The sequence below is a fragment of the Selaginella moellendorffii genome, unplaced genomic scaffold (genome assembly GCF_000143415.4).
Source record: "Selaginella moellendorffii unplaced genomic scaffold, v1.0 SELMOscaffold_144, whole genome shotgun sequence".
NCBI classification, from domain to species: Eukaryota; Viridiplantae; Streptophyta; class Lycopodiopsida; order Selaginellales; family Selaginellaceae; genus Selaginella; species Selaginella moellendorffii.
The window spans coordinates 66,901-87,173 of record NW_003314405.1 but is presented as its reverse complement, the minus strand read 5'-3'; the positions used below and the strand labels follow the sequence as shown (position 1 = coordinate 87,173).

Below are 20,273 nucleotides of genomic sequence, written 5' to 3'. Positions count from 1 at the left end.
TGGCTTTGAAAGAGAACCTTATCGAGACAATTGTGAGAGTTGGGGGAGACACAGACAATTGGAAAGATAGGCAATGGGTTGATGTCATCGTCTATTACCCAAAAGAGGTAGAGAATGCACCAAGGCCAGATTTGGAAAAAGAAGCTGAAGGATGGATGGAAAAAATTAGAAATTGCATTATTGGGGTATGTATGGAGGATTGCCCATCTTTGGAAATTGAAGAAAATGTGATGAGACGTGGTTATGTATGGAGAAGGATACTAAATAAGGGGGACAAACTAGAATTATGGGCTTCAGTTATTTGTCCACTAAAAGAAGTCAAATGTGAAGCAAAAGAAAGAGGTCTAGAATACTCCCACACTTGGAATTATTCACATGAAGTAGAGAGCTGGGATGTGAATAATGATTTGAAGGTCTCAGATGAGAATGCTTTGGTTAAGCTATTGATGCCCAATGAGCAAAAATATGAAGTGGTGAATAAGCTTGTTGAACTTCGTGAACTCTTGAAGGAATATGAGGAGGTTGGAGAAGTCACAATTCCCAAAGCACCATCAAATGTTGTTGAGTTTCCAAACATTGAAGACCCAAATCTCAATGCATTCTTCAGATATTTTGATAAGAAGTTTGATAAAATGGAGAACCGTTTTGATAAGGTGGATATGAAACTTGATGACATTGAAGTAAGCATTAACAAGCTCAAGAATGAACTCAAGTTTACCATGGAAAAAGTGAATACAATCCATACAACATGTTTGCAGGTATTATTGAAATTGGAGACAGATTGCCCAAAATATCCATATATTCTTGATGAGAATAACAGGTGGAAAAATTACAGTAAAATACTGGGAACACATGTTAAACTTCATTACTTGTGTGAATGGCCTGGAGGAACTTATACTCAGGGAACTAAAGGTCATCAAGTGAAGAGTTCTAAAGGTGTTGAATTGGATCTCCCACCAAATTGGCTCAAGAAATTTGCTCCAGTACTTAAATATACATTGATCCTATTATTTATTGGGGCTAAAGTTGGAGGACATTTTGCTGGTGTTGGAGAAATAGTGAATGCAATGGTGGATGAGACCAAGGGAAGCTTTATAAGCTTTTTGGATGCATGTCTTCTCAAAAGCAAGCTAACTACAAATCCCAAAGCAGAAGATGTGCAAGAAATATTTAAGCTAGTGACAACTAAATTTGAGAAAGAAGAAAAGCAGGAGACGATCATGGAAAAACATTTTGCTCTTCATCCCATAATCCTAGAGGGAAGAAAAATATGGGTTTGTAAAGGTATTTAGTATTTAAGTTTTTTGTTTTATCTAACAAATACTATTCTAAAGCAGATCATTAATCTATATTTTTATGAGGTGGTTTTGCAAAAAGAAGGTAAATAAATATGCTTTATATAGTTATTACTATATGTCTTTAATATGATTGGGTTCTATTTTGTAGCAGAAGTTGATGAGGTAAGTTTATATTATTGCTCTAAAATATTCTTCATATTTATTCTAATATTCCAAGTTTATTTCAGTGTTGAATGCTTAATAATCTAAGTGAAGGAAAATCTAATCAAATGATTTCATATTAACAACATTTCAATATGAAAACTAAAATTGGGAAAAAAAGGTGATCAGAAGACAAATATTTTAATATCCATCTTATAACCTTAGATAATAAAACAGTATGAATTTACAAAGGTATTTTACATTGAAGTATATCTATATTTTTAATTTTATCTAACAGAGACTATTAGGGCATTTAAAATAAATCATTGATTATATTGATTTTTGAGGCTATTTGACAAGGCAATGATAAATCAAACGTCCTCTATATAGTTATAGCTATGGCAGAATGTTATTTTTATTATAATTATGCTACATTTCTTAGTATAAGTTGATAAGGTATCTTTGCATATTTCTTTGAGACTTCCAAGTTTCCAGAGCTTACGTTCCAGGTAGAAAGATTCCATATCCTCTCTTTGTTTGTGTTTACAACGTTTTTCTCTATCTCGTCCTGGCTTTTTTTATTTTTTTTCCTGTAGGAACTAACAGAACAGCGACCTCACAAAGTCAGCTTCAAGCTGAAGAAGGCAGAGGCTCCTCGGGTTGTGGAGACACTGTTGAAGAGATTGAATGAGTGGGGCAAGTTTTTAGAGGATCGTTCAAAGCTTTTGTGATCTAATCCTTTTTCTTTTTTTTCTTCCAGTTGGATGGTAAAATCATATACAGTGGAGGACAGGAAAGGGAGGTTCTCCCTTGAGCAGCTTTCGAGATCTTTGGCAGAGGCGCTGATCTTTCGTGCCACTGAAAGATGGGCTTCAGGAATCTTACAAGCTATCCGAGAGTTCAAGTTTGATCCTTGTGTTTCGCACAGGGATGCCGACTTACTGGAGCCAGCTCACTGCTGGATGGTTGATCTGACGTGAAGTGGTGCTACTGTGTGAGATGGTTATGAGGCGAGGTTGAAAGCTCCCATGAGGTGTTTGAACACTTGAAAAGGCCAATGGTAAGTTCCTCGTGTTTAGTAGTTTTGGATGCTTCAGCAATGAAATGGCTGGCAGGCCCCTGACTCAACGCTGGTCACTCCGTGCGGACTAGAAGACGTAGGAGCGTTGAGATTCTACGTCCCCTCCACGGTATTCACAGGGGAAAGAACTTCTGTATGTAGGTTGATCGAATTCGTGCGACGAAGGTTGGGGACGTTACTTGGGTTGTCAAGTTTGATAAGTGCTAGCGAACTGGTACGTTAAGTTCTTTCTGAGTCATATGCATTATTCTTTTGCATTCCAGACGAAGAGCTGAATTATCGCTTGACAACTGCCGTGTTTCAATATAAGGTGGCGTTCTTATCGCTTTGTTTTGGTGGAGTTATTCAGCTTTGCTTCTCTTACAGGATGACATGCCTTATGCGAGTGTATTACGAAACGTGGCTTGATGGTTATGCGGGAAGACCTTTGGTCCTAATGTAGGAGGCACAGCCAACGATAGGCGAAAAATAAGCACGAGTCATCGGCCAGGTGACCATGTAAAAGTTATCAGCTCTGGAATCTAATTTTGTGGATGCTGCTGTGTGTGCAGTGGCATACAAATATATTCCAGGTTTACTGAGATTGATATATGGTGAAGAAAAACGAGACAGATGCCCACTCAGGCCAGTGTGGAGCCCCTACTGCGACGATCGATGGTCGAGGTCGACTTACAACGCATTGAAAAGGAGCCAGTTCTACACTTAATGGAATGGAATGTGGATCCAAACGCACACGCGTGTACATTCCATCTATGATCGACAAGTCTTTAATAATCCACTCCAAACGGTAGTGTCACTTGCGACAAGACGAGGGTATGTTTACACATTTATACTCATCCATTCATGGTGGTTGCTGTAGAACAGGGTGACATCAGGATCAAAAGCGAGAATCAGGCACACTCAGGTCGGAACGACAGGGATCAAACTCATCAGTAGCAACGGAGAGGTTTGTATTCTGGATTTAAATCGCGTCTCTCAGCAAGCTTTCGATGAACAGCAAATGGAAGGAGAAAAAACCCGGCGGGTTGGGGTCCACGTCGTCAACAAAACGATGCGGATCAATGTTAAAAACACACAGGCTGGTACGTGCAATGCTTTACAGCCAGAAGTTTTGGCTTTCTTAGCGAAGAATCGTGCAGAATCTGGCAAGGAAAAGGAAAAGTATAATCGGGCCACTAACAAGGTGGAGCATTGCGAATGGAAGATAAGCTAAAATGCATTTATTTTCGTTCTCTTTCTTTCTCCGTGGTATGGGGGACTTCTCTCAGCATATCCCGAGCTGCATATCCAGTGATTCAAAGCAAAGTTCTCACCCTTATACCCCCTTTGATGATAGTCGGGCAATTATCACACCACTATTCTTCCATGTCTTGAGTGTCTCTAGTCGGCCAACCAGAGTATAAAATGCGACCACCACCTTCATTGCAAACTCCCCCCGCTCCCTCTTCCTCTCGCAAAGGAGAGAAGGCTCCGAGTTTTTGAGTGAGCAAAGGGCTCTCACCTCGAGAACTCGACAAACTCTCTCGAATCCAAGCTTGGCTCCTTTGGTTATTCTTCTCTTCGTCCCCTTTCAAGAGTAAGCTTGTTTTGTTTTGCCTCTGTTTTCGTGGTTCTGAGCTTGTGATTCTTTCAGTTTGGTTGCGCCACTCCGACGAAACAAAAACGTTCCATAAGCGTGATTTCCAGAAAGAGTACGTGCCTCGCTTCCTTCCATGCTTTAGATGCTCAAATGATTCTTTCATTCCCTTTCGCTCGCATAAATTACTCGTGTTGACAAGAAAAGAGTTGAAGTGTGTGTGAGAGAGAGAGCTGTGTGTGTGTAAGTGTGTAACTTATGACAGCTTCTTTTCATGTAGATTCCCCTGCATTCCCTGTCCTTTTGCTTCCTTTTTTTGTTCCATAGGCCAATGGATCGCTTGCTTCTTCTCTCCTCTTGCACTCTGCTTCGTCAGTTTCACTCGGGAAAACGTATTCTTAAGTAATTGTTCGTTGGCCTCGGCGAGAAACGAAGGCTTTCCCCCTTTTCTCCAGAGATGATCTTAAGACGCTGTTTTCTTGTGAGAATCGGTGCTCCTCCTCCCCAGCACCATGCATTTGATGATTCCACGCCACCATTTGTCTCGTCATATGCTCACTGCCGCTGTTCTTCCTCTGCTTCCAGAGCACAGGCGCCAGAAAAGTTTGAAGAGGCATTCTGAACTTGACACCATTTCCTCCAGGTATTTCATCTCTTGCTTGATCGTTTTCTTGACGATGTTCGCCTCAGGTAATCCAAGCTTTCAGGCATGGTGAAGTTCCAGAAGCAGCTGGAGAGCCAGCTCGTCCCAGAGTGGCGGGTGAAGTACTGCGACTACAAGCAGCTCAAGAAAGTTGTCAAGAGAATCAAAAACCAGATCCTACATACCAAGAACCAGCAGCACAAGGTGTTCGATCCAAATGTCTTCTCGGTTGACAAGAGCAAGCTTCAAAACTTGCTGCAAAATCCCAGCGCCATTCTGAGCAGCTGCTGCGAACAATCCATATCCTCGGAAACGTCCATGGTTTGTGATGATGTTCTGGACTGTAAAGACAAAACAAAACACTTCAATATGATCAGGTTGTGCACAAGACGAGAACTGGAGATGGCGAGGATTTTTACGAGACGGAGCTGTTCGGAACTCGATCGGATCACGAAAAGAGCTTCTTTTTCGGCCTTGACGATCAACTCAACAAAGTGGACAAGTTTTTTAGATGCAAGGAAGACGAGTACGATGCTCAAGCACAGCAACTTCACATCCAAATGGAAGAGCTCATTGCTATGCAAGGTTCGTTATAGCAGCCTCTAATTCTGTAGCACTTAACTTGGAATCGTTTGATCTCTGCCATGTTGTAGATGACGAATCTCAGAGCTTGAAGGGGAGCCCCGGTAACAAAGGAAAGGTTCAGCGAGCAGCCAAGATGCTCCAGACGGCCTTTGTCGAATTTTATCGTGGGCTTCGACTCCTAAGAAACTTCAGGTGAATGACCTCTATACGATTGATCCATGTTCTCAAAGTGTTGAAAACTTACTTGGCAGCTCCTTGAACATGATGGCATTCGTCAAGATCCTCAAGAAATTTGACAAGGTACTTATGGAAAATGGCAAATTACTGCAGACTTCTAAAAGGTTTTTTAAATTCTCAGGTGACTGGACAGAATGCGTCTGGCAGTTATCTGAAGATGGTCGAAAACTCTCATTTTGCAACGTCGGACAAGGTGTGAAGAAATTTTCCTTTGGGGGTCTTGCTGATGGGATTTCATTGCTCCAATGCACTCCAGGTAGTAAAGTTTATGGACCGTGTAGAGAGAGTGTTCACTCTGCACTTTACGAAAGGCAACCGAAAGCAAGCCATGGCATATCTCAGGCCCATACACTCTGCGAGCAATCATGGAAATATAAACTTTATCCTGGGTAAGAGCAGGATATCCATTTCATTCATTCGGATCGTCGTTATTAATTAACCTTCTTCTATTAAAATCTATAGGCCTCTTCAGTGGTTGCTCCTGGAGTCTCCTAGCAGCGTTTGTGTTAATCCTTGTGCTTGGAAACAAGGACGGGATCACAACGAAGTACATACAAGCAGTCTTCCCCGTGTTCAGGTAAACAGTGCCATACTTTTATGAAAGTTTTGTATGTTTCCGAGTTCTTTTGTTTCTTACAGCACACTTTTCTTGTTCGTGCTACACTTGTACATGTATGGATGGAACATTTACGTCTGGAAGCAGGTTCGCATCAACTACACCTTCATTTTCGAGTTTTCACCCAAGCAGGAGCTCAGACACCAAGACGTGCTTCTCCTCAGCACGGGCTTGACAACTCTTATCATAATCGGAATGATCTTTCATCTCGCAACTTACACAGTTACTCACGTTGATAGCGAAATCATCGCGCTCGTTGTCTTCCTGGTGCCAATACTCTCCATTAGCTTGAATTGTTCGTCAATATTTATGTAACTTGGTTCTTTCCATGGACAGCTCCTCATCCTTCTCTTAATTTGCCCCTTGGATATTTGCTACAAATCGTCACGAGCAGCGTTCCTCAGGTGTACTTGGCGAATTATCTCTTCTCCCTTGTTTAAGGTAAGACGTGTTCTAAGATATCTCCTTAGCCACTGTTCGCGTTTTTTACAGGTCGTCTTTGCGGACTTTTTCCTTGCTGATCAACTCACTAGCCAGGTCTGTGTTTAGAAACTAGTATTCCTAGACTTACAAACGTAAATCGCATCAGGTGCCTGCTTTGCGAAACCTTGGGTATATCTCCTGCTACTACGGAGGTGGCTTTTTTAGAACAAGAAACACCGGAGCTTGTACAAAGAGCACATTGTTTAAGTCCTTCCAGTACCTTATCTCGGTGCTTCCATACTGGTGGCGACTAATGCAGGTAATCAATCATAGCGAATACCTTATAGAAGTACCACCATATCCTTTTCTTATTGTATCTCATGTGATAATGTTGCAAACTTTGGCAGTGCTGGAGGAGATGGATGGACGAGCACGACACTGCACACATTGCAAATGGTGGAAAGTATCTCTCGGCGCTAATTGCTGTTGTGGTCCGGCTCACGTACTCTCGAATCAAGTCGGAGTTCTGGCTGGGCATCTTCGTGATTTCATCCATCTTTGCGACAGTGTACCAGTTATACTGGGATATTGTGGTGGATTGGGGGCTTCTCCAGCCAAAGTCTTTCAATCCATGGCTGAGAGACCAACTGATTCTCAAGCGCAAGATCACGTACTTCCTTTCCATGGTAACATCTTTCTGTTTTAAGTTTGACCTTATAAGTCCAGGAAATGCAGGCTTTGAACGTGATACTGAGGCTGGCATGGATTTACTCCGTGACTCATCCTCCTGGGACAGAGATTGAGCTCATGATAATAGACTTGTTTTTTGCAGCGCTTGAGGTGATCCGACGAGGGCATTGGAATTTCTACAGGTGAGAATTTTTATGCTGTAGCTTTCTAAATTTTTTGGATGTGTGTCATTTCTGACATTGTTAATATTTCTATTTTCAAATATTCAGATTGGAGAACGAACACCTCAACAATGTTGGCAGATACAGGGCAGTGAGAGCGGTGCCATTGCCCTTCAAACAAATGGATGACACTTTAGCTTAAAACATGCTAACACAATTTTAGTTAGTCAACACCTTGTTGAAAACCAAAAAATAATAAACTCCTTTCTTTTAAAAACATTATATATACATTGTTTTTATTTTTAGTATGATGATTTAATTAGAATATACTTGAGTACATGCTTTGATTATTATTCATTCAAATAAACTTTCTGATATTTATTTATGCATAATAGTACATATTTTGCAATTACCAATTCTTTAAGAGAAAAAAAGTATTAGCTATATTTTTAAAACTAATTATAATTACTGTGTCAAAGAACTAATAGCAATAAATATTCGTTAATATGATTTGGATGAAAATACCATTGTAATAAAGTTTTCAGACATTTTATTTTAATGCCATTTATTCTGACAAATTTAAATATATAATTATATTTGTCAAGAGCTTATTACTTTTTGTACAATTTGTAGATATTTAAATTTTTTAAAAGAGCAAATTTAATTAACAAAATTTTAACAAATAATAAATTTATAAAATAATTTGCTGCACATTTCATACAGTAATTCTTGGTTTGCTTAATAGTAATGTTATTCCTATTTATTAATCCAATTGATCATGGATGTTTATAATTTATAAACATAAGATTAATTTTATTGCATATCAACCATTAAATGGCAGAATAAACTAGAATATACTAGGAAGTGTTTAGGAAAACTTATACATTATAAACATGTTTATAAATATTAATACGAAATTAATCTATATAAATAACAACCGTTAGATGGTAAAATATCCCAAAATATTCAAGCATATTTTAGGTATATACAAATTATTTTTTATATAAAATAATAATAATAGAAATTATGTAATGTTAGGAAAAGTGTTTAACATTATTTAAGAAACAAGCACAAATGGATACACCAGAGGAATGAATGAATGATTTCGCTGCAAACCAAACAATTGGTTGCTAAGCATAACAATATATATGGTACTTCCTAGAGTAATGGCGCACAAACTAGCCTCTCGAGGAAAAGTTTCGTGACAAGATTTAACTTCCGTACGTGGAGATTCACAAATCTCAATCAGTCACACCACACGTATACGAGGCTCCCGGTGCCTCGGCGTTGGGAAAAACGGCTTAAATTTACTGACACATTCACTCGATCGAACGAAGCAAGCAACGGACGGACCGAGCAAAGAAGAAGATAGAAAAGAGAGAAACAAGGAAGAATGTCAGTTGCCGCTAGGATCTTGGATTCCACCGCTGAAGATATCTACGCCAGCAGCAAGATGAAGAAATCTGAGGTAGAGTTGTGGAAATCAATCGTTTTCTAGATCTCAAAGCACTGAGCAATCGATTCTCCAGAGTGTCGTGCTCAAGGTCCAGATCAACTGTAACTGCTGTGCTCGCAAGGTGAAAAAGGCGATCGGTCAAGTGGAAGGTAACCAAGCAAAGCTTCCATTTTTGTCTTCCTTTGTGTGGATCGCCCACCCATTGATCAAACTCTCCAATGCACCAGGAGTGGAATCCATCACTGTGGATCTCACACAAAAGAAGGTGACGGTCACTGGCAGCTTCGACTCGAGCAAAGTCGTCAAGCAAATCGCCAAAAAGACTGGCAAGAACGTCGAGCTGGCCGGTGCCAAAGACAGTAGCGGCGCCGCCAGAGGGTCGGATCACAAGGCGGTGGGCGGCGGCGGGAACAAGGTGAAATCTTCTGGCCAGCAAGAACAGCGCGAAAGTGCTACGACATTTCCAGTCGGGGATTCCTTCTTCTTCAGTGATGACAATCCAAATGGTTGCTCTATCATGTGAATGTTGAGGTTCTGTTCTTGTTCCTAAAGTTCCTCAAGGTTAATCCTTTGTGAAACTACCATATCCGGAATCAATAGTTTGTCAAAGATATGACATTGAAGACGAAAGGACGAAGAATGATAGAACACTTTAAAACGCTAGAAGAAAGTCCTGCAAAAAAATCAAGCTCTTGCAAGATCTCGCAAATCACAAGTAAATATAAAAGGTAGTTCCTAGTTCCGTTGCCGGGAATTGAACCCGGGTCTCTCGGGTGAGAGCCGAGTATCCTGACCGACTAGACTACAACGGAATCTCGTTAGATTTTTCTCTGGTTGGGTTAATAATATAGAGTTTCCCATAACCCAAGTTGACCAGATTTGAAATCTTTGACTGGATGGACTGAAACGAGTAAGAGAACAAAGCTAGTAGTTGACCAACCCTGACAATCTTCTCAGTCCACGATTCGAAGTCAATAATGGATATGTGTCGCACTGCCAGTCAGCGCTGGTCCTCGTTTTAGAATGAACCAAAAAACGGGTTTGGGTATACGTTGATTCGGCATTGATATGGAAAAGATGGCGGGCATTGAATTCTCCTTCTTTCTTGGTGATTATTAAGGAGGAGCTGTGAAGCAATCGCTGGCTATGGAGGACATCTGGCTCGCTCTAATAAAATCCCTCCCCAAGAGAAGTGAAATATCAGAAAAAGAGAGATGTCCACCATAGCCGGCATGAATGACACTCTATGAATCTCAAACCCACAAACCAATCAAATTTTCTCAAATCCTAAAACCATGGCCCTGGAAGAACTTGGAAGAACTCTCGCTGGAAGTTGGAACGAATCAATGCAACCCGTTTGATATACCGTCGTCGAAACGAACATCCCATGCATCGTGTTCTTGGATCCACGATCCGTGCCTAGTGGTGGTGGACGCCATTGGTTCCGTTGGACAAGATCACCCTATTCTCCCTGGCTGGATGATCACGATGATTCTCTCCGGCCGCGGAGGATGGATGATCCGGGGCTGGAGCTCTATAATCGCTCGTCACGAGCGATCCATCCTTGGCATACGCTTGACCCGTACTGGTATCCACGATCAATCCATCCACTGTCTGGAAGTAGAGCTTCTCCCGGCGCGGGATATCTTCCATGTCAGTTGGAACTTCCAGTGGATACTCATCGATGCAATCCAGCCAGGGATTCATCGACTTGGGTCGATCGATATCGCGGATCGCTCGCCACACGGCGCTGTTACACTTGAATCCCGATCCAACCCCGAGCTGCCACAGGCGATCGCCATACCTCACCCTCCCCTTGGCCTCGAGATACGCGAGCTCGTACCACACGCAGCTGCTCGAGGTGTTCCCGAATCGATGGAGCGTCATCCGGCACGCCTCCATCTTCTCCTCACCCAGCCGCAAGCTCTTCTCGAGCTCGTCCACCACCGCGCGGCCGCCGGCGTGGAGCAGGAAGTGATCGAAGGCGAGCTTGAAGTCCGGGATGTATGGCTTGCGATCGAGCTTGAAGACGCTGCGCGCGATCACGTTGGCCGCGAAGTGGAGCTGCTCGCCGATTGGAAGAACGAGCGGGCCGAGCTTGGTGAGATTCTTCTTGAGCGCGTCGGCGGCGGCGACCATGATGTGCTTGGTGAGCGTGATCCCAAGAACGCCATCGCTGTCGGCCTCCTGGGTGATGCATCCGTACGCCTTGTCGTCGCCGCCGTTGTGGATGCGTACGGTGTGGAGGAGCTCGTACTTGCCAGCGGCGGCGCCGCCGGGGGAGTGGCAGGGGTGGTTGCTCAGGAGGATGGCGGCGCCGCCGACGCGGAAGAGACAGTTCGTGACGAGCATGGGGCGATTGTTGCCCAGGTAGAGGTTGTGGGTGATGTTCTCGGTGCTCACCACCAGCGCGTACGTGTTTGGATGCATCCCCAGGAGATCCTTGGCGAGGTCGATCGCGATGATGCCGGCACTGCAGCCCATCCCGCCCAGGTTGAAGCTCCGGATGTCGGTCCCCATCTTGTAGTGATTGACGATCATCGAGGAGAGGCTGGGAGTGGGATTGAAGCAGCTGCTGTTGACGACCAGGATGCCAATGTCCTTGGATTTGATCCCGGTTTTGGCCAGGAGCTCGTCCACCGCGCCGAAGATGACGAGCTCCGCCTCGGCGCGGGCTTGCTTCCAGCTAAGATCCGCGTTGGGGTGGTGGAACATCGCGGGCGGCGCGTAAGACTCGTCGCCCACTCCGGATTTGAGATAGACCTTCTTGAAGAATTCCATGGTTTTCTCGGTGTAGACGCCCAGCCGCTTGGCGAACCATTCCGAGAGCTCCGCCGAGCACTTGAGCTTGTCGTCGGGCTTGTAGCACGCGAAGTCGACGATGTAGACGCCGGTTCTCTTCTTCTTGCGCGTCAGCAGGAGCCACAGCGCCGCGATCCATCCCAGCGAGAAAATGGTGGCGACGGAGGTGATTCCCAGGAGCTTGGAGCTCTTGACCGCGGCCTGGATGGAGAGGAGGTCGTGGGCGATTGCGTCGCGGTGGTGGGCGATGGTGGAGAGATCCAGGTGGCCTGAGGCGATGGCGGAGACGAGGAGGAGAAGCGTGGCTTGCGCCGCCGCGTGGAGTGTGAAGACATAGCGGGAGAGGAAGAGAGAGATGGATCTGTGGAGAGGTGGTGGTGGCGATGGTGATGCTGTTCTTCTCTTTGCTGGCACTGCTGCTGCTGGGTCATCACTGAAAGTTCCTCCGGATCCCATCTTCTCTCTTCTTCTCTTTAGTGAAAGTGAATCTATCGATCTGAAGTTCAAAGCTTGCAAGATTCACAAGCTTTCAAATCATGCTCGATCTTCTTCCAACTTAGAAAAAGGAATGACGTACGTACCTGAGACGAATATTTCTTACAAACTACTCGAGAGAAACTAGCTAGAACAGCCGGGGAGTGGAAGAACTTGTGGGCGCAAGCGATTCCACGAGGATTCCAGCACCAGCAGCACCAGCATTGCCAGCGCCAAGAGGAACGAGGAAAAAAAGAGAAAAAAACGAAGAGAGGCAAGTTTGCGCGAGAGGAGAGGAGGAGGAACAAACGCAAACGCCGCAGGACCGAGCGAGCGAGATGCCTCAACTAAAACCAGTTTAAATACTAGGACTTAGAAAGAAAACCTCGCTCGCTCGCGGCTATGGAGGAACGAGGAGGACGCCGTTTCGAATCTTTGTCGTCTCGATCGATCGACAGCTTTTCACTCCCTCTTTTTACCAGCCAGCGATCCATCTTTCCCGGCTAAGCGCTCTTTCTTTCTAAGACGATACGGCCCTGGCCGCATTGAAATCCACCTGGTCGGTGCCAGGGAAGAAATTAATTCCTCCAAGCGGAGAAGAGCGTTCTCTTTCCCACACTATAGTTTGCTCGCTCGCTACTGCCGCGCTGATACACTGTTCTTCCTCCTGGCTGGCCTCCTCTTTGCATTATCCAGGATTGCTTAGAAACTTAAAACGATGGAAAGCTCTCTCTCTTTCTCGGCGATGGATGGATCATGCGGCCACAATAACTACTTGAACATCCACCCGCCAGCCCATTTCCAGCTCCAAAAGCTTTTAAAAGGAAGACGACGTAACGAGAACCATAGCCATGCCACAATGGCCAAAAACTCTTTTTCTTCCCCCTTGTTCTTGGTGGTGGCAGCATTGATTGGGAAAAAGAGAGAAAAAAAAAGGTGGAAAACTCTTTGTTCTAACTTCTAACATGGACATTCCCTCTATTATTAGGTCAAGTACCACGCAAAAAGGTGGCGCGGTGATTATAAAGTCCCATCCACCAACAACTCAGCACCACACACAGTCCAGTGGTGGAACTTAAATGAGTCCACATGTTGGTTGAATGTCCCAACCATTTACATCACGCGAGAGTGAGGTCAACGCCATCCATCCACGTCTCGGGGTTGGATCATCAAAGTTGCCACCAAGTTTCGCTCCAAATCGTGATCTCTCTCGCCTGGCAGGGAATCCCAGCGACCAATCAATCCGGTCCATCGATCGAGCTAAAGAAGAAAGGATGCGGAGCGGGAGAGAGAGACGCTCAAACCGCTCGCATTCATTGCTTTTTGGCGGAAGAGAGGCTCCGAGAGAGCGAGCACCACATCGATTCTCTCATGCTTCTCTCGGATCTCCTCCGATCTGATCTCTTGTAGCTTCCTGTGTATAGTAGAAAAATAGTTTTTCTTTCGGAAAGTTGGTCTCTTTCGATTTTTACCGGTGTTAGTAGCTCGGCTCCGGATTAGCGCCAGTGCTCTTGCATCTTGACGTCGTCTTGCTTCATCATCCTGCCGTAGTCTTCGTGGTTGTACTCGCAGTTACCGCGCCCTCCAAAGGACGTGTCCAGCTTCTCCATGTCAAACACGTCCTCGAGCAGCTTGACGCTGTCGGGATCCTTGCTGTAGACGAACTTGACTTTCTTGTAAGTCTTGGGATCCAAGAATGGCTTGACTAGCTGCAACGCAAAGCAACAGCCACGAGTTATTGACCATGCAAACGGAAAAGAAGAAGGGAACTCGACACTTACAGCCCAGAATGCCTCGAAGATCCGGGGGGGATTGTAAAGAATCGCCACGCCCAGCCTCTCGGGATAGTGGTTCTGCAAAACATTAGCGGTCTCGCGAGCGGCACTGAGGGGAACGGAGTTAGAGACGCTCCAACCGTGGAAGTCAATGAGCCACACCATTTGTTCCTGGTCGGGTGGCAAGTTCAGAACAGCATTCTCCAGACAGTACACCAGCTGCCGTATCTGACCATTTTGATCCTTGGTGTTCTGTGCCATCGAGAGAAAAGCCAAAAACAAGGTGAGGAGAAAAGCTGCCAGATCTTAACTCTCGACCAACAGAAAGAAGTAAAGGAGTACCTGTCTCGCAGGCCGCATTATAAGAATCGCTCTCCCGTAGTTGTCCACGAAATTGGCTCTATACACCTTGCCTGTCTCGGATTCAATGGCTATGTCCTCCTGGAAAACGAAAATTCATCGATCAACATCAGCAACGAGGACAGAGAGAAAAGAAAGAAAAAGAAAACCAACAAGCAGAAGAAAAGCTTGCCATGGATTTAAGATCTCACCCAGCGGATGCTTTCTGGCTTGAAAGTCGCCCTCCACTTTAAAGAATCTTTAAGCATTTTCTCGGCCTTCTTTAGATTCCAGTTCCGGGCTCGCAGGTAGCGCTTGAGGCACGCGTCGGTGCAGTAGCGCTGCGATTTGTCGGTGAGAGAACCCAGCGCCGACCGCAGGCTATCCACCTGGAAGAAGGAGACGGTGATCGGAAGTAGAGAGGCTATGGAATCACTTCCGCAAGCTAGAGCTAGAGTAAGAGATAGAGATTATTACCTTTGCTTGCTCTTCCTCCGGAGAGGCTGGGTCGTCGCCCTTGCTCCGATTCCTCCAGATTGACGAGCGAGGCGATGGATGCTGCGGCGGCTGCTCCGATCCCTCGCGATCCGGCTCTCCATTCCTCTTTTTCTTGCTCGCCATCGCTGTGGAGTAAAACCCTAGCGCCAAGAACAGGAAGCTTGGATCTGTGCGTGGTGAGTGCTGGCTATACCCTTGCTTGACTTCAGCAGGTCTACAACACGTGGCACGTATCTTCCACGTGGCGCGTTTCCATTCGCCGAAAGTGGTAGAGTTGGACGAGCCCTAATTTTTTGAATTTTATTTGCTCTAGGGTTCGTGACGCTTTTGGAGGAATGGCTGTGCCGAGGGCGCAGCTCGAGGCGTGGCTGATCGACACGGCCAGTCCCGATGATGCATTGAGATCCTCTGCTACTGCCGCCATCGCGAGCGCCGAGGCCGTCACTGGATTTGCCGAGTGCCTTCTCGCGATTTCCGCAGGTAAAATCCCTTGCATTGTCTCAGCTCCTCTCTTTCTGAATCGCTTTCGCGCAGATCAGAATGGGACGCAGGCGATTGCCGCCGCGACGTACTTCAAGAATTTTTTGCGAGCGCATTGGGCCCAGAAGGAAAAGATCCATGGCGCCGAGCGTAAAAATCTGAGAGAACAACTCTTGGAAGTGCTTTTGCGAGTGGATTCTATTGTTCTCAATCTATTGACAGAAGCTGTAAGTTCTTAAGTTTATCGGATCGGAGAGATGTTCTTCTGACATGGTTTTTTTTTTCCAGTTTCGAATTGTTGCTTCTCATGATTTTTCGGGCCAGGAAAAGTCATGGCAAGAGCTCGTTCCAGCGTTGCACAATGCGGTCAAGAACAGTGATCTTGTTGCTGATGGATCCACTGCTCCTGCTTACAAAACTCTGAATGCTCTTCTTGCAATTCAGGCCATCACCAAGCCATTCCAGGTGCGTATGAGAGAGGTCTCTTTTTAACGTTCTAATTGCAAAGCTATTGTTATCAGATGTGATTCGGGACTTTTGTATTGCAGTACTTTCTCGATCCTACTGTTGCGAGAGAACCTGTTCCGCCGCTTCTGGAACTCATCTCGAGCGATTTGCTTGTGCCGCTTCACGGGTTTTTTCACCACCTTGTTGAACAGGTAAAAGTGCGCGTGCACTGAAAGTTCTTTTAACTCTTGCTCTGATATGAAGGCCTTAAAGTCAAAAGAGAAAGGATTTGCGCCACATGACAACGTCTTGCTTGTGATTGCAAAGACTTTTCATCTCGCTGTAAGATCGCTCTCTCTCCAAGTTTTTCCATGTGTATCTTTGCTTTACAGATAGGATCCCATATGCCAGCAAGTGTACTTTCCTGCCTCAAAATTTGGATCGGAGATGTTCTCGCGCTGCTGGACATTGTCAATGTCGATCAAACCATGGACCTTTCGGAACAATTTTCTAGACTGAAGGTTTGGAAGCGTTGCTTACAGATATGCTGTACACTGGTTGCACGACATCGAAAACACACCGAACAGTATGTTGACAGTTTCTTTCGCTATTCTGAGGAACTGATTGGATGCCCGACTCAGATTCTTATCAGCCATTTCCGCTGCATCGCTAAAGATTGTAGGCAGCCACACAACAGGAAAGGTATTTGTATGCGCATTCGAAGACAATAGTATACAAGTGTCTCATACAGGATATTCATGTTGCGCAAGAGCGGATTATATCCTTGGCGTTTGATTTGCTGGCGAACATCCTAGAAACTGGGCCTGTAGGCTTTTCTGCTCTCGCATTGTGTAGCTTGACTCGCAAATGGTTTGTCAGGGATGGCGACTTTTGTCCCCACAATTTTCTTCTCTGTTGGAGAAATCTATAGTTTCGGCTCTGGTGCTGAGCCAAAAGGTACAATGCAAGTTGATCTGTCTCACCGTTTACTTTAAAAATTCCTGTAGGACGTTGCTGATTGGAACGATGATGAAGATGAATACTTGCGGAAAAATCTCCCCTCTGACCTGGTAAAACTTCTCGGCTGTCAATTTTCATACCGTAACTTGTGATATTTAGGACGAGTCGTGTGGTTGGAGGGACGATTTACTGACACCAAGGAGGAGTGCTTTGAATCTTCTTGGGGTTATTGCCACGTCAAAGGCAGGTATTCTTGCGGGACCTGTGGATTTTTGACATATGCCTGTGAAAGAAGCAGGGACCTGCTGGTGCTGGGAAGACACCAAACAAACGCAAGAAAGGGAAAAACAAGGATGCTCGCGGGACAGCAGGAGAATTACTAGTCATGCCATATCTGTCTCGATATCCTCTACCAACTGACGGCACGTGTTTTGAATCAACTGTAAGGTAGTACGCGCTACGTTCTAAAGGAGGTAGTAAACTGTGACTATCACTGTTTTGCAGCTACTTCGGAGTTTTGCTCGCATATGGCGCCCTTCAGCAGGTATGACTTTCTTATCTCTTACTCTCAGATTGTCTTAGTCTGTCCTATCGTTTGGCAGTTTTTTAAGTCGCAGTCGGCCGAGTATCTGAAAATGATACTCCTTTCAAGAGTTTTTCCTATATATTCTTTGACGCCTCCGTCACCTTTCCTGCTAGCAAATGCGAACTGGCTACTTGGGGAATTGGCAACTTGCTTGCCTGAGGTTTGAGCAACTCAAGGCGTTGACTAAGCTCTTCTGTGTTTCATTAGGATCTGAAGCAGCCAGTGTTTGACTCCCTGATATCCGCGATGCTGGCTGAGAATGTTGGAGGTGTGTCCTGGAGACCTGCACGTGCGTCTGCTGCTGCTGCTCTTGCAGCTCTTCTTGAGGTCTTTTACGAAAAAAATCGTGATCGTCAATTTAACAAGGAAAAAAAATATTCTCAGGAGGATTACAAGCCAGTGAAATGGTTTCCGTTGCTGCAAGCGATCGTTTCTTCTGTCAAATCTGGTGCCGATGATGCCAGGCACGCGCTACAGCTACTGACGACTACTGTTGAGACTGGAGAAGAGGATGCTGCTGTACATGTGCCGTACCTTGTTGTGTCGATCAAAGACGAACTTCTGAGGCATCTCCCTGCTCCTCCTGACTTACAGGTTAGCCTCATTGCTTTTAATGTCTCTTATGCTTCCACTTGTGGTGTAGGTAGTGGAGCTTGGCTTCTCTTCAATGGCTGCATTAGCGCATTGTTGGGACTCTGCAGAACCAGGTGTCAGTAAGAACGATGAGGAGCCTATAAAGAACTGGAGAGAAGGCTGCATAACGTTAAGAAATACGTTTGCGCAGCTTTTGCAACGTGCGTGGATCTGTTCGCCCGAGGTATACTTGGTCGTGGGATGTTATAGTTCTTACGTTTAAAAGTACGATGCAGAATGACGCGGAGCAAGGAAAGACACCTCCGTCGTGCTTAAATGACGCGTCGGTAATTCTCGGATGCCTCGTCAAGCATACATCGGATTCTAGCGATATGACGAGGCTTAAGATTGAGCGCCTGGTGCAAGTCTGGGCCGATTCTATAGCTGATTGGAATGCGTGGGACGAAGAAGAAGACTTGGCAGTTTTTGATGCCATGGAGGAGATTATCGCTTTCAACGTAAAGCTCTCTACTGCTCGTTGTTTTCTCAATTGCGTACTAAAATCCTTTAAACTTTGACAGGCAAGATGTCCACTGCAGCAGTTTTGTGTCGCAGAAACGCCGTTACCTCCAGCCCCTCCAGTGCCGCCTCGTTCCATTCTGGAAGGAATGGCTGCTTTCGTAAGCTCGGGGATGGAATCTGCATACGCTGCTGCTACATGGCGGGCTTGCAGACTTTCCCATACTCTGCTACATTCGACGTCGGTGTCTTTCGAGGGCGAGGCTGCAGTGAAGCTGTTGGTATGTCGATTCACCGAGGCGGCATTCGGACGGCTAACAGAGCTTTCGAGTTTCAACGTCCCATTGGCAAAGCCTCTCATTCTTGTCATTTCATCGTGCTACGTCGGGCTGCCGGACACAGTTGAGAAAGTTTTGTCAGTGGCTGGAAAAACGAAGGATGTCACAGAGCCTTTCCTGCAATGGGCCGAAGCTATGGCAACACTGGCAGATAAAGACGCTGATCCTGGCCTTGTTCTTGAAACTGAGCTCAAGCTTGGAGGTAGGTATCAACGACTGATCATATTAGGCCTTACATTTTCTTGACGTTGATGCAGTTATGTGCCTGCTGAAACTTGTCGATCGCTTGGCCAACAACGGGACAACGGAGAAGATCGCCGGCAAGTGCCTTGTGTCACTACTAGATGCTGCGGTACGCCTTAAAGAAGCTCAACAGACGAATAAAGCAGAAGGCGAGGAAGACGGTAACGAAGACGACGATACCAATGACAACTCAGAAGAGTACTCGGAGGTGATGAACCTAAACTTAATGTTCTCTACGTAACTCAAATCTGTCGGTTCGCTTTCGTTAGGAGGTGAGCGACGAGGAAGACGAAGAGGAGGAGCGCGAGGAAACAGAGGACGAGTTTCTGGAACGCTATGCCGAGACTGCGCGAGAGCTGGAGGAAGAAGCTATAGAAGATGCCGAAGGTGGAACGGAAGAAGACGGTCAAGACATCGAGCTAGGTGCGTGTCATCAAAAGATCCATTCTTGGTGATCCTGAGCGGCTTTGACTTTGCAGGAGTTTTGGCATTGGCGGATGCGGAGAAGTCCCTGGCCTTGTGCATCCAAAGCCGTGGAGGACTTGTGATGGAACAGGCTCTTGATCCCGACCTGGTTTGCAAGTTTGTGCAAGCGTTCCCGCATTTAAGCTGCTTGTTCCCCGCTCACTAGGTGCAGCGAAACGGGATAGCCGTAAGTATCTCACGTCTTTCTCATTTTTAAGAATGAATGACTTGTGTTCATTGCAGTCCTTCTCGTCACTAGGTATCTGATCGCCATTGAAATAGGATACACAAGAGGTTGCGTGTAAACTCCCTGTTTGTCTATTTCTTTGTTCTTTTCTTTTCCAGAAATCTCAAGCACAGAAAGTGTGGCCTTCCTACATTGATGGCTGACTATTTGAGTGTGTCTTTTTGGTGGGACTCTCTTCCTTGGTTGTGGGAAATCGTCTTAAAATTCAAAATTAAAACAAACCAAAACGTTAATGTAAAATAACCATACTTAATTGTAAGCTCTCCCATGCACATATAAACCATTTTCAGAAAGTATGGAAGATGCTACCTTTCTACTTTTTATACCCAAGATAAGATAACTCAAAGATTCCAGATCTATGAGGTTGGAATTATAGTAAAATAAAATTTGGAGTAATTCTATTCTTACAGGCTAAAAGTTTGCTTTGTCTGTCACCTCATCCTTGGTTTCTCTCACAGACTTCTTTGTTTCATCGGCAATCCTCTTTGCTAAAGATCACTGAATTGCTACTTGTATAAAGACAAAAACATCCAGTAAAGGCCTATGAGGACTAGCTATATCTAGAGGTTTCATAAATTGCATTGCTTTCAAACATTGAATGTTAACAAAATATTTTATGA

The 20,273-nt window shown here is 45.2% G+C and overlaps 5 protein-coding genes and 1 non-coding gene across 7 annotated transcripts; 3 read left to right on the top strand and 3 right to left on the bottom strand.

The window, feature by feature from the left end:
• The first annotated feature begins 1,341 nt into the window (after nucleotides 1-1,341).
• LOC9646479 (phosphate transporter PHO1-1) lies at nucleotides 1,342-7,733 on the top strand. The gene is made up of 28 exons (XM_024666635.1): nucleotides 1,342-1,460; nucleotides 1,526-1,691; nucleotides 1,748-1,948; nucleotides 2,036-2,130; nucleotides 2,200-2,499; nucleotides 2,555-2,734; nucleotides 2,784-2,830; nucleotides 2,887-3,010; nucleotides 3,072-3,333; nucleotides 3,385-3,466; nucleotides 3,518-3,602; nucleotides 3,660-4,096; nucleotides 4,154-4,211; nucleotides 4,682-4,739; nucleotides 4,787-5,060; nucleotides 5,117-5,324; nucleotides 5,393-5,516; nucleotides 5,576-5,624; nucleotides 5,683-5,754; nucleotides 5,818-5,950; nucleotides 6,024-6,138; nucleotides 6,201-6,444; nucleotides 6,514-6,618; nucleotides 6,670-6,714; nucleotides 6,767-6,919; nucleotides 7,008-7,286; nucleotides 7,336-7,472; nucleotides 7,560-7,733. The coding sequence occupies exons 15-28, from the start codon at nucleotides 4,806-4,808 to the stop codon at nucleotides 7,651-7,653; spliced, it is 2,013 nt and encodes a 670-aa protein (XP_024522403.1). The 5' UTR covers nucleotides 1,342-1,460; nucleotides 1,526-1,691; nucleotides 1,748-1,948; nucleotides 2,036-2,130; nucleotides 2,200-2,499; nucleotides 2,555-2,734; nucleotides 2,784-2,830; nucleotides 2,887-3,010; nucleotides 3,072-3,333; nucleotides 3,385-3,466; nucleotides 3,518-3,602; nucleotides 3,660-4,096; nucleotides 4,154-4,211; nucleotides 4,682-4,739; nucleotides 4,787-4,805; the 3' UTR covers nucleotides 7,654-7,733.
• A 1,165-nt stretch (nucleotides 7,734-8,898) lies between these two features.
• Nucleotides 8,899-9,537, top strand: LOC9646157 (copper transport protein ATX1). The gene is made up of 3 exons (XM_002992879.2): nucleotides 8,899-8,919; nucleotides 8,981-9,056; nucleotides 9,135-9,537. Exons 1-3 carry the CDS (start codon nucleotides 8,905-8,907, stop codon nucleotides 9,428-9,430), a joined length of 387 nt encoding a protein of 128 aa, XP_002992925.2. The 5' UTR covers nucleotides 8,899-8,904; the 3' UTR covers nucleotides 9,431-9,537.
• A 109-nt stretch (nucleotides 9,538-9,646) lies between these two features.
• Nucleotides 9,647-9,719, bottom strand: TRNAE-CUC. Its single transcript has one exon. It is a non-coding gene; the product is annotated as a tRNA-Glu (tRNA).
• Nucleotides 9,720-9,970: 251 nt separating this feature from the next.
• On the bottom strand, nucleotides 9,971-12,921 carry LOC9646156 (3-ketoacyl-CoA synthase 11). The gene has a single exon (XM_002992857.2). The coding sequence runs from the start codon at nucleotides 12,163-12,165 to the stop codon at nucleotides 10,327-10,329; it is 1,839 nt and encodes a 612-aa protein (XP_002992903.2). The 5' UTR covers nucleotides 12,166-12,921; the 3' UTR covers nucleotides 9,971-10,326.
• A 523-nt stretch (nucleotides 12,922-13,444) lies between these two features.
• On the bottom strand, nucleotides 13,445-14,949 carry LOC9646478 (phosphatidylinositol transfer protein 3). Of its 2 annotated transcripts, XM_024666637.1 has the most exons (6): nucleotides 14,775-14,949; nucleotides 14,510-14,686; nucleotides 14,301-14,399; nucleotides 13,965-14,210; nucleotides 13,656-13,892; nucleotides 13,445-13,597 (listed from the first exon to the last, which is right to left on the bottom strand). In XM_024666637.1, exons 1-5 carry the CDS (start codon nucleotides 14,916-14,918, stop codon nucleotides 13,680-13,682), a joined length of 879 nt encoding a protein of 292 aa, XP_024522405.1. In that variant the 5' UTR covers nucleotides 14,919-14,949; the 3' UTR covers nucleotides 13,445-13,597; nucleotides 13,656-13,679. The 2 variants fall into 2 exon arrangements, with proteins under 2 accessions (XP_024522405.1, XP_024522404.1); XM_024666636.1 differs by having other exon boundaries at nucleotides 13,445-13,892.
• LOC9646477 lies at nucleotides 14,861-19,789 on the top strand. The gene is made up of 24 exons (XM_024666638.1): nucleotides 14,861-14,971; nucleotides 15,109-15,275; nucleotides 15,330-15,502; nucleotides 15,564-15,740; nucleotides 15,824-15,934; nucleotides 15,987-16,064; nucleotides 16,115-16,308; nucleotides 16,364-16,424; nucleotides 16,474-16,548; nucleotides 16,602-16,679; nucleotides 16,730-16,792; nucleotides 16,842-16,925; nucleotides 16,981-17,129; nucleotides 17,187-17,226; nucleotides 17,285-17,428; nucleotides 17,476-17,595; nucleotides 17,653-17,862; nucleotides 17,912-18,085; nucleotides 18,138-18,359; nucleotides 18,423-18,900; nucleotides 18,956-19,149; nucleotides 19,211-19,364; nucleotides 19,421-19,593; nucleotides 19,650-19,789. The coding sequence occupies exons 2-23, from the start codon at nucleotides 15,131-15,133 to the stop codon at nucleotides 19,570-19,572; spliced, it is 3,276 nt and encodes a 1,091-aa protein (XP_024522406.1). The 5' UTR covers nucleotides 14,861-14,971; nucleotides 15,109-15,130; the 3' UTR covers nucleotides 19,573-19,593; nucleotides 19,650-19,789.
• The last annotated feature ends 484 nt before the right edge of the window (nucleotides 19,790-20,273 follow it).

Excerpts from the sequence above, each read along its gene's own strand:
- LOC9646479 (XM_024666635.1), top strand. The coding sequence starts at position 4,806 with ATGGTGAAGTTCCAGAAGCAGCTGGAGAGCCAGCTCGTCCCAGAGTGG. Across the intron at positions 5,951-6,023 it reads AAATATAAACTTTATCCTGG|GCCTCTTCAGTGGTTGCTCC; the intron begins GTAAGAGCAGGA and ends TAAAATCTATAG. Across the intron at positions 6,920-7,007 it reads ACTGGTGGCGACTAATGCAG|TGCTGGAGGAGATGGATGGA; the intron begins GTAATCAATCAT and ends AAACTTTGGCAG.
- LOC9646157 (XM_002992879.2), top strand. Across the intron at positions 9,057-9,134 it reads GGCGATCGGTCAAGTGGAAG|GAGTGGAATCCATCACTGTG; the intron begins GTAACCAAGCAA and ends CCAATGCACCAG.
- LOC9646156 (XM_002992857.2), bottom strand. The coding sequence starts at position 12,165 with ATGGGATCCGGAGGAACTTTCAGTGATGACCCAGCAGCAGCAGTGCCA.
- LOC9646478 (XM_024666636.1), bottom strand. The coding sequence starts at position 14,918 with ATGGCGAGCAAGAAAAAGAGGAATGGAGAGCCGGATCGCGAGGGATCG. Across the intron at positions 14,687-14,774 it reads CGGAGGAAGAGCAAGCAAAG|GTGGATAGCCTGCGGTCGGC; the intron begins GTAATAATCTCT and ends TCCTTCTTCCAG. Across the intron at positions 14,211-14,300 it reads TAATGCGGCCTGCGAGACAG|AACACCAAGGATCAAAATGG; the intron begins GTACTCCTTTAC and ends TCGATGGCACAG.
- LOC9646477 (XM_024666638.1), top strand. The coding sequence starts at position 15,131 with ATGGCTGTGCCGAGGGCGCAGCTCGAGGCGTGGCTGATCGACACGGCC. Across the intron at positions 15,741-15,823 it reads CCATCACCAAGCCATTCCAG|TACTTTCTCGATCCTACTGT; the intron begins GTGCGTATGAGA and ends TTTGTATTGCAG. Across the intron at positions 16,425-16,473 it reads GCAGCCACACAACAGGAAAG|GATATTCATGTTGCGCAAGA; the intron begins GTATTTGTATGC and ends TGTCTCATACAG.